We start from the raw sequence: 17,494 nt of genomic DNA, 5'->3' as shown, positions 1-17,494 counted from the left end.
GAGAATAAAAGTTACGCCTTCTTTCTTTGCGTGAACATTTGGGCGGCGTTATGCAAATCTTCCCACATCTTGACGTAGACATGTGGGGGCGTGTTAAAACGAGCCGTTTTAGGTCGGCGTGGTTGACTCTTAACTTTTATAAAGAATATCTCTTTGGATTTGGGACTTTAGTCTTTACAACTTCTTATTTATGCACCAAGAGCTTGTAACACTCCAAAGAGAAAGGAAAAATTGAAATCGCATCATATGACCCCTTTAAAACCTCCCAGCATTTCCACCATGTTTTCACACAAAGCGAAACTACTCTGCGTGCGTACCTTTGCTTTATTCTGGATAGTATTTATTTATCCTGAGTTGTTCAAATTGCGGTAATCGAATACGGTTTTAATGATAATTAAAATATGAAAAGATAATACTAAACGTGGGGCATTTTATCATGATTTATCATCAAACCGGTAATCGTTTCATCCCTATCAAAGAACATCATCACTGACTTCAGTCTTGCGCGAGTTTATGCACTTTAAAAAACACTTCCGTTATAATCAGTGAAGCTATCTACTCTTTATGATGAATAAATCTCTTATACATCTGCACTTTGTTCTTTATGATGAGAGAAGAAATCAGTCAGCGAGTGCGCACTGAACAACAATACTCCGGAGTTTCAATGTTGACTCATCGGAATGTCTCTGATTGGCCACTGCATTCATAAACTCAACGGAATCGTGTGTGATTGGTTATAATGCACATCACTGTAAAAATGCAGAAAAAGAAATATGATGGAACAAATAAGCTATAATATTAATTAGTTAATAATACTAGCCTGACAATAATAATAATTATCTCACTATCGTCAAAGGCATCAGCCACAGGTAATATCTCTGACTATCGTCGATACACGATACTATTGTCTATTGGCACAACACTAGTTGTTATGGTTTTCTTTAAACTTTCATGTGAGTATTATGTTTTTACTACTGCAGATTTGAGTTGCGGTAAAATGTTTCACTGGATCTTTCTCTTCTCATCAGTCTTCGTCAGCCTGTGTTTACTGATCTTCCTCACAAAAATATCTGTTTTCGTTATTCTTTTCTCTATGGTCATCCTCCCCTTCTTCTCTTTTTCCATCACCATCATTTCCACCCTCCCGTCCTTCCATTTGTGGTGTCACCCTCTTCTATTTTTGGTGGGTCACCTCACTAGGCTGCCAAGGTGAGAAATATTGTCCTCCCTGATGCCCTGATTTAGTGCTGATGTTCCTCTAACACACAATTCACACTCTTGCAATGCTTCCTCTTAATGCACTTGTCTTTACTTGTGTTTCCAGTCCTCTTAATTAAAGCACTGTGCCGGGGAGCATGTATTTTTTTCACCCTAAAATGAAAATTGTCATCATTTACTCACTCTGACCCTTGTTCCTAATCCATCTTCAAGATTTTTTTTTAGTCAAACCTGACAGATTTCTGTCCTTTCATTAAATGTCCATTCCGCCAAAACGTAGGTTTAATCCAAATCTTCTGTAGAGACACGATAGCTTTATATGCTTTTATACTTGAACAGAATTTAATTATTTTATTTATATATTGTTTTATATGGATTGCTTTTACAATGTCAAAGATTTGGTATAAGAGACTTTTACCAAAGGGACATAAATCACTCAGGTTTCATTAAAAATATCTTCATTTGTGTTTCAAAGATGAAAAGAGTCTTATGAAGGTAAATGATGACAGAATTTTCATTTTTTGGGTGTACTCTCCCTTTTAGGCATCTATTTCAAACTAATAGAGTGATTTGTTCATGTTGACAATGCAGAATTCATGTTTATTTGAATTTGCAAAATGTTCATTTGTAATTTCTTGGATTGACCATATTTTGAAAAGAGTTCATCCATGGTCTTTTATCACTGGAGTGGTTTAAACTGTATTTCTCCATCTTTTTATGTGTTTGTGTACCATGAAGCAGGCAGCACATAGAACACTCACGTAAAAGATGACCTAAACTTGTGTGCTTAAGTACTAATCCTCAGGTTCAATGGATTTGAGCAATCTAGCTTCTAATCTAACAATCTAGCCTCAGAACTTGCTCTAACCCTGATGTGCTTGTGTGCCTTTAACAACAAACCCACCTCCTGGTAAAACAGCAGCATCTTTAGTTGGTAATGTCAACTTTAGTTAGTCATGAAAGTAATATTTCATGTTCCAACTGCTTGTACATTCAGTCTAGATTTAGCCTTTACTTTGAACTGACATTACCACAAATTGTGAAATATGTTGTTCATCCAGAACGTTTACTACATATTTTAGTAATTTGTTAATGAACAGCGTTGCATTCAATAACATTTGTTTTGTTTAGTTTTTTCTTAAATTACCTTTGTTCAAAGCACTGCATACTGTTTTTAAAGTATTTCTTTAGTGGGTAAGTGTGTTCACATGTTCAGTATTGTGAGCTTATGTACTATCTCATATAAAAAATCTTAATGGAATTTATTTCAGTGAAATCCAAGTAATTTCTAGGCACTTTCAGAGCCAATCCTTATATTATGTTTTAACAATTTTTTTCCTCCACAGGTTTTCCAGGGCTGAAGGGTGTGAGAGGAGATCCAGGACCTCCAGGGCCTGGTGGAATAAAGGGTATACCAGGACTTCCCGGCATCCCAGGGTCACAGGGATTTAGGGGACCTCCTGGACCGCCTGGCATTGGAACACGTCCAGGCATACCTGGAAGACCAGGAATAAAAGGTATGATATTGCAGAAAGAGCTTATTTTAAATTGATTTGACTTTCTTGAGTTGTATTACTGATAGAAACTACTTTAGATTCATTTCTGGAGTCATTTTAACATGCTTCTACTATCTCTAAAACCACACTATTTAAATTTGTTATGCTGTGCTTTATTACAAAGACATCAAACAAGCATCTCGGAGATTGTTTCAAATAGCATAAAATAGTCTAATGAGCACATTTTACTTTTAATTATCATAATGTAGATATTTTGTTGTCTGTGTCCAAGGGGAGAAGGGGTCTCTTGGATTGTTGGGGTTCCCAGGATTACCTGGTTCTCCTGGAGTCCCAGGTGGCCCAGGTGTTAAAGGTTTACCTGGTTTCGCTGGGCAGGATGGCTTACCTGGGGGAACTGGATCAAGAGGAACCAAAGGTATATTGATGGCATTTGCAGGACATTTCATTGTTGGATTTTTTTTTTTTGTAGTTAAGTGAAACCATAGAAGGCACTCAAAAAAGAATTTAGAACTTCAGAAAGAAGCAAGATATAAAATAGTTTATTGTAATTACATTTTAAAATGCACTGCAGTAATATAGTGCATAATTTAATGGATATATGTTTGTGTTTTAAAGGGGAACGTGGTGCTCCTGGTCTTCCAGGACCCTCTTCTCCATTGTTTCCAGTAGAGCAGCTGGAAAAGGGTGAAAAAGGTGACCCAGGAGGTGGTGGACTGCCTGGTTTCCCAGGACAAAGAGGTACAAAAAAGTGGACAGACCATCCAATTAGACCTCAGTTCCTTCATTTCTAATGATGAATTCATGCTGTTTAGTGGCATAGAGGTGTTCATGGACCTGTGATGTTGAGCTGTTATGTAGAGTCATTCAATGGAATCTTTAATGACAAGCAAAGTTATTTTTTCAGCTTGTGATAAAAGTGTGAGATTGTAATGACACTAAAGACCAGTCATTCAGTCATTAAAATCAAAATGAAATAAAAACAAAATGTTTTTTTCTCTTTTTAACAGGTGATAAGGGTTTTCCAGGGCTACCTGGACGTGAAGGCTTTCCTGGATCACCTGGTGTTGCAGACCAAGCAAAAGGTTTTCCTGGCCAGCCTGGACTCCCAGGTATTCCTGGCTCCTTTGGCTTTCCTGGACCCAAAGGTTCATCTGGAGTTATGGGCTTCCCTGGCTTACCAGGCCTGAGGGTAAGCATCCTGTATTCAGGCCACAAGTATAATTATGTAAAAAAGTTGACTATGCACTAGCAGTACTAATACTGTTATTGGCACCGGGTCTAATATGGTCTCAGAGTCTCATACTTGTACTTGTCAAAATGTTTTATACACAGAAAGATACATTGTATTTTACTTTTTGTGTTGTCCTCCACTGCAGGGTGATGATGGTGTACCTGGGGTTCAAGGGTTCCCAGGCACTCCAGGACAGCCTGGTGGCAAAGGTGAGATCTCTGTGATTCTGTCAATGCCAAGTATAATAATAATAATTATGTTCCTTATTTCTGACCTACACAACGTATGGCAAATGCAAGTAGTTGAATAGTAGGGTGATGTCCCTAAACATTGTCTTTAAGGTGAGAAAGGTGATTCATATGAATTATCTGGACCCCCTGGACAAAAGGGCGTGATTGGAAATCCTGGATTCCCAGGTGAGAAAGACACTTTTTCAGGCTCTTAGTATGTGTATGTCTTATAAACTCTTCTATTTTTTGTACTGTATTTCATTTTGTAATGTATATTCCAGTATGATTTTCTAAATAGATTTTTGTCTTTTGTCTTTCATAACTAGGTGGTCCAGGACTTCCTGGTGAACCAGGTGATCCAGGGTTCCCAGGAGTCTTCGGATTCCAAGGCCAGAAAGGTTTTCCTGGAGAGCCGGGAGGACCAGGATTTGGTGGTATGTGGAAGTTTGGAGCCACCCTTATGATTCTATTGAAATTATTTCAGATTTTACAATAGCAGCTCTCTTCTTTCCTAATGTCAATTTCATTTTATTGTTGTATTTGTTTATAGGCTCACCAGGCCTCCCAGGCATTAGGGGTCTCCCTGGTTATTCAGGACAGAAGGGGCGTGATGGAGATCCAGGCCGTCCTGGAACTCCAGGTTCATCAGGAGAGAAAGGTGAAACAAGAACTTGTACCAGTTTACTGTTAGATATTACTAAAAACATGTTTTGCACCTGTAGTCGTTCATCTTTCTACAAACCAGTAGAAACCAGCATGTTGCCATTTCTGAAATACCCTGCCTTAAATCTTACTTCAGGTTTTCCGGGATCACCTGGTTTAGATGGACTCAATGGTCTTCCAGGATCCAAGGGGCTGTCTGGAGTTCCAGGTACATTATTTAGATGAACCTTTGATTATAAGGTTCTACCTTATGCTTTAAACATGTGCAAACTAGTGACTGCTCATTTATTTAACTTATGTCCTCAGGTGTGACTGAAGGTGTTCGGCCTGGAGCTCCTGGTGGGAATGGCCTGAAGGGAGAGAGAGGCACATCACAGCCCGGAGCACTTGGGCGCCCTGGAGAAAAAGGATCCAGAGGAGACCCTGGTGAGGAGAATTCTGTGTATGGACCACTCTTTAAAGATTAGAGTGGGAATCACACCAAAAAAAACAAGCAATTATGGGGTCATTGCTTCTCTGACCAGCTTTGTTTCTCTTTTATTTTCATACATGTTTTTAATGTTATCAGGTGCCACTGGTTTGAGAGGCTTCCCTGGTAATCCAGGCCCCCCTGGCCCGCCTAGACCTTCTAATATCCCAGGTCCTCCCGGAGACCCTGGACTTCCAGGATTAGATGGACGAGAAGGTACAGGACATCTCTCTTATCATTACTTTTATTGCTTCTCTAAGATAGAACTGATCCTTTCTAATATAACAAAAAGATGCTTGATGTAGAGGGCTAGCAATGATCATTCCTTGTAGATCTGTTTCTCTTTGAGCGTGAACTTCACCTTTTGTAATAGCAGTTGCTCATAGTTCTTGTGATACAGTGAAATCAGTTGAACTGGATCATTTGTAGGTCCCTTTGGCCCTCCTGGCCTACCTGGTCCACCAGGCCCTGGAACAGTCCAAGGAGACAGGGGAGATGCTGGACTTCCTGGGCGACCAGGAATACCAGGACCACGTGGAGACCCCGGTGGTTTTGGAGCCCCTGGATTACAAGGCAGTCCTGGTTTTAAAGGTGTTTTTTTTCTATTGCTTTAATATTTTTCTGTCTCTTTAACTGTGCTTCAATAGTTTATTCTTTGGAGTTTATTCCTTTTTGTGCTCTCTGGATTTACAAGGACAAAGAGGTGACCCTGGATTTAGTGGTGTACGTGGACCACCAGGGTTACCTGGAGAACCAGGAGATTTTGGCAGGAATGGACCCAAAGGATTAAAGGGTCAGTAGGCATTTTGTATGTTTAAAAATTTAGCTAACAGTAATAAATCACGAGCATTCTTGAAATATCAGCTTTTGCTTATTGTCCTCTCAGGTTTTCCCGGTCTTAAGGGACTTCCAGGTGTTGTGTTCCCACGTAACATAACCAGCAGTATGCCGTTTGGGGAACGGGGCCCACCAGGTCTTGATGGGTCTTTTGGTCAGGCAGGAATTCCAGGCCTGCCAGGCAGTCCAGGAGGCCCAGGTGAGTGTTTTTTTTTATTGTCTTTGCAGAAGGTAAGAAAAAAGTAAGAAATATGAAACTGAAAGTCTGATCAATTATTTATCTTTTAACTCCAATTTCAATTCCTCTGAAATTTCTCTAGGTCCCAAAGGACTCAGAGGGCCAGTGGGTAGACTTGGTCCTGTTGGTGCAGCTGGATCTCCTGGAACTTTTGGTGACCCCGGACCTCCAGGAATCCAAGGACCCACAGGAACCCAAGGTACAAAGAGTGTCCTGCTACCTTTTACATCCTTTATTTTTGGAGCAGTAGTTCTCAAATGGTGGTTTTATATATATGGGTGCACTTAAGTTTTTCAGCCTGGTTCTTATAAGAGCACCTGGAGATTTGGTTTGGTCCTCACACTGCACATAGTGTAACCCATTAAATACAACTATAAAAAAAAAATTTCATAGTGATAATATTGTTGCACTTCATTTATTTCGTTTTTTTAAATAAAATAATTAAATAATAAAGTGTGATAATACTATTATATTTTCAAATAAAAAAGGAGTATTAAATACAACTATTTTATAGTAAACTTAAAAATAAAATGCTAATATTTACTTCTTTTTAAGTAAAGTAAGTTTATCCACTTCCAGGTTTAGCGTTGCCGACTGATGCGCATCAGTGAATGAAATGTCAGTTTTGCATTGTGCTTTGAAAACGGCAGCGGGTAGCCTAGATTTATTTATCTATTCAGTTTGAATAGAAATCTTATACAGTATTACAGTTTGTCGATCTAAAATGGTAATTGGTCATTAACAGCTGTCAACCATGTCGGTACGCATATGCGCTGTCAGAATTTATTTACACAGTGCATTTGTTATTTTGGTCGCGCATGCGCACCTGGTCTTTAGCCACTCAAACTCTCCTCCTCACCGTGCATTAGGACGAGGCAGATTTGTAACATATTCTGTTGATTGGAAATTCGTAATTATTGCACTGATGGTGGAAATGGGAATTTTCACTGCTCTAGCTCTTTTAAAGTCACTTTCTAATTTGTGAAGCTCAATTCCCAGTCAACAATTTGATCTCACAATGATGTCACCATGAGCTCACATGATTCTCATGGTGTGGTCACAATGTGTGTGTCACAGTGAGCTAAAAGTGTAACCACACAGCGCACTCACTGTGTGCTCATACTATGCTCCCAATATGAGGTCACTGCACACTCACTGTGCGCTCATACTGTGGTCACAATGTGAGGTCACTGCACACTCACTGTTTTGATCATATTTACCAAGGGTGCCAATAATTCTGACCACGACTGTATATATATATATATACCGTATATATATATATATATATATATATATATATATTTAAATAATACAAAAAAAATACTAACCATATAAAAAGCTGTGTGAGCCATCAAACTTCATTAAAATTATTATTTATTCAGAAATTATTAGAAAGAAACTTTTATTCAGCAAGGATGCATTAAATTGATTAAAAGTGATAAAGACATTTATAATAAAACAGAAGATTTATATTTCAAATAAATGCTGTTGTTGTTTTTTTTTACTTTCTATTCATCAAAGTATCCTGAAACAAATGCATCATGGGTTCCAGAAAAATATTAAGCAGCAACTGTTTTCAGCATAATAATGATAAATGTTTCTTGAGCACCAACTCGACATTTGTACTGATTTTAATAATTTCATATGACCATTTTTTATTGTATTTTTGATCAAATAAATGCAGCCTTGGTGAGCATTAGAGACTTAAAAAAAAACATACCCCAAATGTTTGAATTTTTGCAATATATTTACATTTTTTGCAATAAGCTTTTTTTGTAATAAACATTTTTGTGCTATAGACATTTTTGACCTTGTCTTGTGCCACTTGATTTCTAGTTTAAAATTTGGATTCTGAAGCAAAACCAGATGAGAAACATTAATCTAGTGTATTACTTTTGATCGGTTATTCTGCACTCATGTGCTTTATGTGGTAACAGCTAAATTATTTTGATTATTTTCTATCAAATCATATTATTTAATATGAGTCAATCGCTGTAATCACATAGGATACACCCACAGAAGTCATTTTAGTGGTCAGATTAGGTAGACATTTCATTACCTGAATATTTATAAGCAGTGTTGGGAAGGTTACTTTGGGAATGTAATAGGTTACAGATTACAAGTTACCCTATTTAAAATGTAATAAGTAGTGTAAATATTTTAATTGCTTTATTAAAGTAATGCAACTGATTACATTTCATTACTTTTTGATTACTTTTCTAAATTTCTATCGAATGTTTTCAACTGTTAATCATTTTGAAACATTTAAAGGCAGGGTTAATCTTACAGTGGGACTCAACACTGATTACTGTCAGACTTTCAAAATCCTTCATCACTTGAATTTAGATTATATTAATTTAATTTTAAAGCACAGCCACCTCAAAATCAGATTTTAGCAACTCTTTTTACTTTGAGATTGTTCTGAGGTTAAATACTGATTTAAAATCATAAGAAATAGTTTAATAGTTATGATACTGTTTTTGAAATCAAATCCTTGCATAGCTACGAGAGGAAACACAGGCATCTAACAATGCCTTGGAAAAAAGTTAATCTTAAAAAAAATAAAGCATATACATAAACCCAAATAGGAAATAAAACAGTTATTGAATTAGCATGTGTCCTAAACTCCTGAAACATTGGTGTCTCATTTTAAAGCAGTCAATGCAATTTGGGAAAGAAATCAATCAAATCTGTATGTGTGTGAAAATATTCAGATGTTTCAGATGTAACCCCCTTTGTAATCGTTAACATTTTCATAAGTAACTGTAATTCAATTACTCATTTTTTCTCAGTAAAGGCCCTTGCACACCGAGTCCGAAATTTTCGCACGTTAAAAAATAAATACGATCTCACGTTGTGTCAATCACGTTTACACACTGCCTCCAAAACTTTCGTCCGTCATAAAAAAATTCGGATCGGGTTCGATTTTCTGCGTTTTTCGCATCCGTAGCAAGCATTTTGAGAAGTGGTTTGACAATTCAGAGCCACTGTACAAGCGAACGCCAAAATCCAGAATGGCGTCTGACGAGTTGATCCACTTCTTCTCACTACACAAAGCACTGTATAGGTCCTTGCACACCGAGTTCACGGAAATTGGTGGTCTTCTTTTTGATATGTGGCTCTAGTATTGCTAGCAAAGCATCAAACTGAGCCACTGACATCCTGAAGTAAACTTTGAATCGCCAGGGATAATCCCGCAGCTCCTTGATAAGGAGGTGGCACTCTCCTTCGATTGGATGATGGATCCAATATTTCCTGTTTCTTTTTCTCTTTTTAAGAAGAGAGAGGACAACAAAATCATCCTCACTGTTTGAAGACTCCATTTTGTATTGTGTTGCAAATTTTTTCGCAACAGATTAATTAATTCACATCAGACTCAGTGTGCAAGGCTTCTGTGCGTGACGAATTTTTAGGATGACGAATACGAAAAAACGAATACGAAAATTTCGGACTCAGTGTGCAAGGACCTTAACTGTAACAGATTGCAGTTACATTTATTTTGTAATTAAATTACGTAATTCAGTTACATGTAACTAGTTACTCCCCAACACTGTTTATAAGGTAGAAATTTCATTAACAGCATATTTTTAAGTGCGTACGGTAACAATAGATTTCACTACAGTTTTCTGGGTTACATCTTTCACCCATTTCCTCTCCTCCCTTCTGTAACAGCCTTTCAAATTCTTCCACTTTGACATATCTTCTACAGGAACCCGTGGCTCACCAGGAATGCAAGGTCTTCCTGGTCCACCGGTGCGCAGTACCAGTATTGGTTATACTTTGGTGAAACACAGTCAGTCCAGCCAGGTGCCCATGTGTCCTCAAGGCATGTCCAAGCTGTGGGAGGGATACAGTTTGCTCTATGTGGAGGGGCAGGAGAAAGCACACAACCAGGACCTGGGTGAGACACTACAGTTGTTATTATAAGGGCTTTCAGTTGTTTACAAATTTTCATCAATTTTGATCATTCTGATTTGGAATATTAATCGTTGTGGATCAGTTTATTGTGGACTGTGTAATATACACAAGTTCACTTGTATATACTGATAAGCTGACTTGCCTCAAGATAATGTTGTGAAAGTTGAATTCAAATGTTCTTGTCCTCACAGGATTGCCCGGCTCCTGCCTGCCGCATTTCAGCACCATCCCCTTCCTGTACTGCACAGTCAATGACATCTGCTACTACGCTAGTCGCAATGACAAATCCTATTGGCTGTCCACCACAGCACCCATTCCCATGATGCCTGTGGCAGAACAGCAGATATCTCAATACATTAGCCGCTGCTCAGTGTGTGAGGCTCCATCTCAAGCAATTGCTATCCATAGCCAGGATCTCAGCATACCGATCTGCCCTCAGGGTTGGAGAAGTCTGTGGATTGGTTACTCCTTCCTTATGGTACAATTGAGTTATACCTGAATGCACATGCACAATCACACATCACTGCAGATTCAGATCAACTGAGCTTACTATAGCTGTGTCTCATTTAGAAGGCTGCGTCCTCTGGAGGTCACATCCTCTGAAGGATACGTATACGGAGTATCCTCAACCTAGAATTAAACGAGACGGCCTTCGTAGGATAGGCGGAAAAGGAAAAAGGATATATCACGTTGCTATGCCAACACATTTATAGCATCGTTGTGCTCTCATGCTAGTTAAATTTACAATACCAGAGGGTTAAACAAATTAAAGGGGTCATATGATGCGATTTCAAGTTTTCCTTTCCAACCCTCTAACTAAATGTCTAACATTAGCCATTGGCTAATAAATTCTTAGATTTTACACGCCAGTATATGTGTGAGAGGCGTTCAACGCAGATTTTCACTCGATAAACACGCTGACTGAGCGCTTGAGAGTTTCGCTCTCCGTCAAGCGATCTGTACTATTTGGATGCGCTCAATGGATCATGTCATGTACTCAATGGATGCGCAGTATGTAGCACGCAGCGCACCTGTATTTGACGTACCGTAAACTAGTGTGAAGGCGCACGACTAGCCGTCTCTTTACTAATAGCGCTGTGTTTCTCACACATGCAAAGATAAAGAGCGAGAGTCTTGCATACCACGCTGAATCGACGCGCTACATGTAAAACATTTTCTTTGTTGTATTTTCCTGTCAAAATAAGTAACCGAGTTCATTTAGAATTATTCAGCTTTTAAGAACAAGCAGAAGATATGCCGGTTTCTCGGCAGTGGGCGGAGCTAATGCGCGAACAGCTCTCGTTGGCTGGCGCTCATCTATTACCGTCCCTGTTTTGATTTCAGCAAATCAGTTCGAGCACTGTCTTTACATTTATTTTGAAAGATGAAGCTGGTGATTATGGTAAGGGGCGTTACATTTCCGACGTATGCTTGTGGTGTTTGGCCAATCACAATGCACTGGGTCAGTTGGCCAATCAGAGCAGACTGCGCTTGTCAAAGGAGGGGGCTTTGTTGAAAACGACGTCTTTTGAGAGAGGCGGGGCATAGAGGACCTACAATAATGTACAGTATTTGAAAAATAATGTGTTTTTTGAACATTAAAGCATGTCAACATATTCTGTTACACCAAATACACAAAATAAAGATCTTTAAAATAGCATCATATTGACCCCTTTAATAATTTCTCGCCTTGCTAGGAAAGTACTATTCTCAACATTTAAAAATCACTAAACACTTGTAATACTGTTTACCACATCTACCAACTGAGGTAATACAACTTAAAAGAAAAACTTGAAAATACTTACATTTAAACACCACATCTTCGCTTGTGTGTAACGTTACATCTGCCGGCACCGCCATTTTTTTTTCAAATAAACGACGGTTGTTTACGGCGACGCAAAGAATTGTGAGTTATCTGTAGCAGCGAAGGATACACTTCATGCATCCTCCGAATTCCTGTGAAAGAAGGTCGCATTCGGAGTGTCCTACTTCTTTTCTGAAATGAGACGGCCTCGATGACGTATGCAGCCTTCGAATGTGAGCTAATGTAGTCCATGTTCACTCATCTGTATAAAATAATGTTCAAACGCTTAACAGTTAATACAATAAAAGATATGTTGACAGTTTATAAATGAAATTTTATATGTATGTAAGCTATTTACTATAAATGAATATTTTTAAATGTTCATAAATTTAGAATGATTTCGATATTTTGGGAAAATCTTACTTTCTAGTCTCCTCAAAGATGCAGTAAAGGACGTTTTATTTTGGCAATGTCAAACCTACCTACATACTGTATAACTTTATAACATTTATGTTTGTCCTTCAGCACACAGCCGCAGGTGCAGAAGGAGGCGGTCAGTCATTGGTGTCTCCCGGTTCTTGTCTGGAGGATTTCCGCGCCACCCCCTTCATTGAGTGCAACGGTGCCGACGGTACCTGCCACTACTTTGCCAACAAGTACAGTTTCTGGTTGACCACAGTAGAGCAGAACGAACAGTTCGTCCAGGGTCCTTCCCAGGAGACACTGAAGGGAGTTGAGTACCGGTCACGCATCAGTCGCTGTCAAGTCTGCATGAAGATCTTGTAGCTTGTGTAGATGCCCTGCAGGAGACTTAATCGAAACAATTGGAAGAAGAGTGGATGAGCCGAGCAGAGGAGGATAAAGGAAACAAACATGAACTGACTGATTTGATTTCTTGGCCTTGATGCCCAACAGTGGTCATTTGAAGGGCTAAGGTGAGCCCACGGTAAATATCAGTGTTCGAATGAAAAGAAGTGGAGAAAGAGATTTTACTCTTTATCTGTTTATCAACAACGGTGCTATGTTGTGTTTTTGTGTTAAAACTTTTTCTTTAAGTTGTTGGTCATATTCACGGCTACCTCAGAGAGTGCATCCCAGACTCCCAGTGGATGGCACGGAATAATACACCTTGATTTTTCAAAAGAATCCATGCAGCGATGAAAACAATACTGCATTTCATGTATATGTTTTGGCTTCAGTAGCCTGTGTTGGTGCTTTTTTCGCATTCATGTTAACCATTCGTTAATCTTGTTAATCTTGTTTACCATTCAGCAAAAATGGACAAACCAGCACTTTGCAATCTTCATGAACAAGATTGTCCTCATGGTTGTCACTTGAAATGGTTAGTCTAACCCCATGCATATCCTATATGAATTGCACTGAACTTAAAAATAAATATGTTAAAGTTCTTTCACATGCAGTTGATCTAAATTCATCTAGTTCACCTAGTGATGTATTATTTTCTTTTATTGATGAGAACATTTAAACATCCATCAAACATAAATGACGTGGATGCTTAATACCTTTCAGATCATTTCTTGGTCTTTTAAGGTATAGCTTTTCAGCCTCAGTTATTCATTACATGACCAAAAATGTGTATAATATTTTTTTAAATAGACTAATTTTAAGTTAGCCAGTCTCTTAGAAAGATTGGTTGATATATATAACCACTATGACCACTAAGCCTTTCAGTCTCTCATTGGTAGCCCTGAGTATACATTTTCTTCTGTTTGTGTTTCATTTCATCGTGTCTGTAAGTGGTTAGATTATGGTTTATTCATTTCATCCCCTTGAAAGATGTACATTCAATTCATTGTACATTTAATAATAGGGAAATATTTAATAATATTTCCCCTTTTATGTTGCTTTTGGTTATTTTCTAAAATAAAACGATGTACATTTGTGAAGATTGGCTGTCAGAAATGGGCAGTTTGCTTATGTTTTTACTGCTTTGAGACTAAAAAAAAGAGATGTATAATTTCAGAACCCTATAAATGTTAATAACTGAGCATTAAACAGAATTTCATATAGTGCTGTAAATGTTTGCTCTGAATGCTCACAGTGAGTACATGTATGAAACTTCTGAAATAAAAGTATTCAAACATTTAAGTGCTGTCTTATATTAAGTTGCTGTTGTGATGTAAAACTTTTAATCTTTATTACCATGTGACTGTCGAAATCACTTAAGAAAGATAAACCGATATAGCACTGGCACTCAGTTTTGGGTTTATATCAGTACATTTTTAGTGGTGATGGAATGGGAGGAACAAATCTTTTTGAAACAGAATCTTTCCTGAATGAATCAGTCTTTTTGAATGAATCTATTGAGTGAATGATTCAGTGACTCACTCATAAAGACAGTCACTTGTTGCCACCTACTGGTGTATCAATGTAACCTGCAGAAAGAGTGACTAAAAATCCTCACCACTAACAGACTTTACAATCTGTCTGGAATGAGCAAAAACAGGCTTCTAATCCAGTCACAACCATGCCATACATTACTGGTTGCAGCTGGGGATCCATTCATAGGAATCATTCCCAGTTTAAATGTTCCTTCTCTTTAAAATCACATGGTTATTAATGAGATGCCCTTGACATGTTTGTACATAGTGTCAAACTGAAAAGAAAAAAAAATCACTAATTGGTCGATATTTTTGTGAATGCAATGTCCAAATCACAAAACTTGGTACACACAAACAACAGGACAGTTTGAGAAAACATGCCAGATTTGGGAAATTTCTGGTGAACACATTAACAGAGTGTGATATACAGTTTTTTAAATATCTCTGATATTTATTAATTGTATTCTTTTTAAAGTGTGAGAGATGGCAGATAACAGTAGATGTTTGGCCTGAGTTCATTAAAGGAAGCTGTGGGGCCATAACGGGTTCAAAGGTGATCTTCAGAGCCTCAATTTATGAGACTCTTTAAAATAAATAAATATAATAATGATATACAAATAACTATTAATCTCCAAGCAAGCAATACTGCCAGATGCAAATATTGCTGCTTTAAGTCAAGGACTTGGCGGCCCCACAAGACGCTAAGGCCTGAGTGGAGGGATGGAAAGGCCACTCATGTAGGTCCAGCAGATGGAAAGCAGTAGGGTTGAGCGATGTCTACCAAATTGGCATCGGACGATGTCTACAAGTGAAACATCGTGATGGACGATGACATCGGGGGGCGGGGTTAGGGGTGTGAACGAAGCGTGAAACAAATAACGTGTTATATGGAGCCACTAAAAGGTTAGCCGCTTGCTAGGTAGCCTAGCATTACAGTACATGAAAGTTCACTTACCACATACACAGAGTAAGGAGAAATGTCTGATAGGATGACGGTGAATGATTGGCAGATCCTGAGCACCAATGACAAACATCTAATCTTGTCAAATATGTGGTAAGTACTGCCGCTCCATAGTATAGAGTCCTTGTGATCGCGAATCTCAAAAGTGTTTCTCCACTTTATATTCTATTCCTTCTGCTCTGTTTCCTTGCCAGTGTGTTTTGTGCATCTCACAACTCACACAAGCCCTTATCTCAGTCTAACTTCTCAGTCTTGTCTAGTTTTCCAGTCTCATCTGTCAGTCTAGTTATTATTTTGCTCACATGTCTCTCCTTTGCTCAGTTAGTGTTGTGATTTTCATTCTTGCCGGAACACACCGTCAATGGACTGCCCACCCCAGTGCTGAATTTCATTATGGTATTTAGGTTCTGGCTCTCGGATTATCCTCTGGCACTGTTTGCTGGACCGTCTCTCTGGCCTGACTCTCGGCTGGAACCTGGCGGCACTGGTGGCACACTTCTGGATGGGCCCACTGAGGACCTCAAAGGTGAGATGTCGTGGCAGTTCTGTGTCCCAGATAATGCGCCATCTTGGCCTCAGCCCATGTGGTGGGGGCTGTAACCTGGGACATTGAGGGTCATGTCAGGTGAACTCTGGCTGGAGTCGGGGTGCCTGGGGGTGCCCGGTGGGCTTGCTTTATTTCCTTGGCCAGTTCACCTTGCCGTCTTGCAGTGGTGTCACACTTCCAAACTGTTGCCCCACCCAGGTGTGAGCGGTCAGTGGCAGCCATTTGCCAAAGTTTTGTGGGTGTTGCCGTTAATATCCGCTGGTAAAGTGGTCAGTTTAAATGTTAAAATTATCTTGTTTGTCAGTCTAGTTATTATTTTGCTCATGCTGCTCTCTTTCGCCCAGTTAGTGCTGTGGTTCCCTCTCTCACCAGAACACACTGGTCAGTAGACTGCCCACTCTGGTGCTGACTCTCGCAATTGTCTTTGGGTTCTGGCCCCTCAGATTATCTTCTGGCATTTGCTTTACTGGACAGCCATTCTGCTTCCAATCACTGCTTTCCTTTGACCTTGTTCCTGATCTGTCTCATTGACATTGTTTACTCCCTGGTATGACCCTCTTGCCTCCCTGACTCTCCCCTCGTTTCTCTCCGTGGAGTTAAGCATTCAACTGCGCTTGGGTCCATTCTTCCTGAAAACCTGACAAACACAGGCTAAGGAATGCTTTGTCTGGTTGTGCTTTTTGACAGGAAAGCAACGAATGCTCAAACCCGTTTAGTGTTTCGTAATTCAGTCTGTATGTTTTATTCACTATAGTGTGATAAAATGTGCAAAAATCTACTTCTGTGGACTACATTGCTAGTATTACTGTTATTAATAATACTAATGCACTATTGTTAGTGTAACTCTAAAAAAGTGAAAGTGAAGTGTGGCGACCCATACTCAGAATTTGTGCTCTGTATTTAACCCATTCAAGTGCACACACAGTAGTGAATACACACCTGGAGCAGTGGGCAGCCATATTGCTGCGGCACCCAGGGAGCGGTTGGGGGTTCAGTGCCTTGCTCAAGGGTCTCACCTCAGTCGTGGTGTTGAGAGTGGAAGAGAGCGCTGGTTATTCCAACAATTCCTGCTAGACCTGAGACTCAAACCCACAACCTTTGGGTTACAAGGCTGACTCTCTAACCATTAGGCCACAACTGCAGTATAGCTAATACAACACAGCACAGCTAGCAGAAAGCTCTTGTAATGTGGAAGTTTCATTAACTTAAGATCATCTGGTTATTGATCTTGTTCTACCCAAAAGACATATAATGACACCTTTTGCAAACCAATTGCAAATGCATTGTATCGTGAAAAGCACTGTACAAATAAACTTGAATTGAATTGAATTTAATGGTAAACTTTGTGTTTTTTAATGTGCAATCCTTGTAATTAAACCAAAGTAGATACATTAGAATCAATTAAAATTAATTATATATTTTGTATTATACATGCATACATATTAAAGTGCATTATTATTTTAAAAAAAGTAGTAATTACAAAAGATACTAGTGTCTAATAAGTAAGTACTAGTACATA

At 38.9% G+C, this 17,494-nt stretch overlaps 1 protein-coding gene across 1 annotated transcript in view; it reads left to right on the top strand.

The window, feature by feature from the left end:
- The window catches only part of LOC107711551 (collagen alpha-6(IV) chain-like), a 129,368-nt gene extending 115,275 nt beyond the window's left edge, over nt 1-14,093 (top strand). The window contains exons 27-45 of the mRNA XM_016516539.1: nt 1,201-1,209; nt 2,565-2,735; nt 3,007-3,150; nt 3,351-3,473; nt 3,743-3,924; nt 4,112-4,175; nt 4,308-4,382; nt 4,523-4,630; nt 4,747-4,854; nt 4,996-5,067; nt 5,166-5,285; nt 5,428-5,544; nt 5,758-5,919; nt 6,023-6,121; nt 6,215-6,364; nt 6,486-6,602; nt 10,113-10,304; nt 10,513-10,799; nt 12,651-14,093. Coding sequence (XP_016372025.1) covers nt 1,201-1,209; nt 2,565-2,735; nt 3,007-3,150; nt 3,351-3,473; nt 3,743-3,924; nt 4,112-4,175; nt 4,308-4,382; nt 4,523-4,630; nt 4,747-4,854; nt 4,996-5,067; nt 5,166-5,285; nt 5,428-5,544; nt 5,758-5,919; nt 6,023-6,121; nt 6,215-6,364; nt 6,486-6,602; nt 10,113-10,304; nt 10,513-10,799; nt 12,651-12,911 — 2,561 coding nt within the window. The 3' untranslated portion in view covers nt 12,912-14,093. The remainder of the gene's footprint in view (nt 1-1,200; nt 1,210-2,564; nt 2,736-3,006; nt 3,151-3,350; nt 3,474-3,742; nt 3,925-4,111; nt 4,176-4,307; nt 4,383-4,522; nt 4,631-4,746; nt 4,855-4,995; nt 5,068-5,165; nt 5,286-5,427; nt 5,545-5,757; nt 5,920-6,022; nt 6,122-6,214; nt 6,365-6,485; nt 6,603-10,112; nt 10,305-10,512; nt 10,800-12,650) is intronic.
- Nucleotides 14,094-17,494: the final 3,401 nt, after the last annotated feature.

The sequence above is a fragment of the Sinocyclocheilus rhinocerous genome, unplaced genomic scaffold, assembly GCF_001515625.1.
Source record: "Sinocyclocheilus rhinocerous isolate Xijiao unplaced genomic scaffold, SAMN03320098_v1.1 scaffold837, whole genome shotgun sequence".
Lineage (NCBI taxonomy): Eukaryota > Metazoa > Chordata > Actinopteri > Cypriniformes > Cyprinidae > Sinocyclocheilus > Sinocyclocheilus rhinocerous.
Note: the sequence above shows the minus strand (reverse complement) of the source record. Positions and strands in the feature narration are given on the sequence as shown.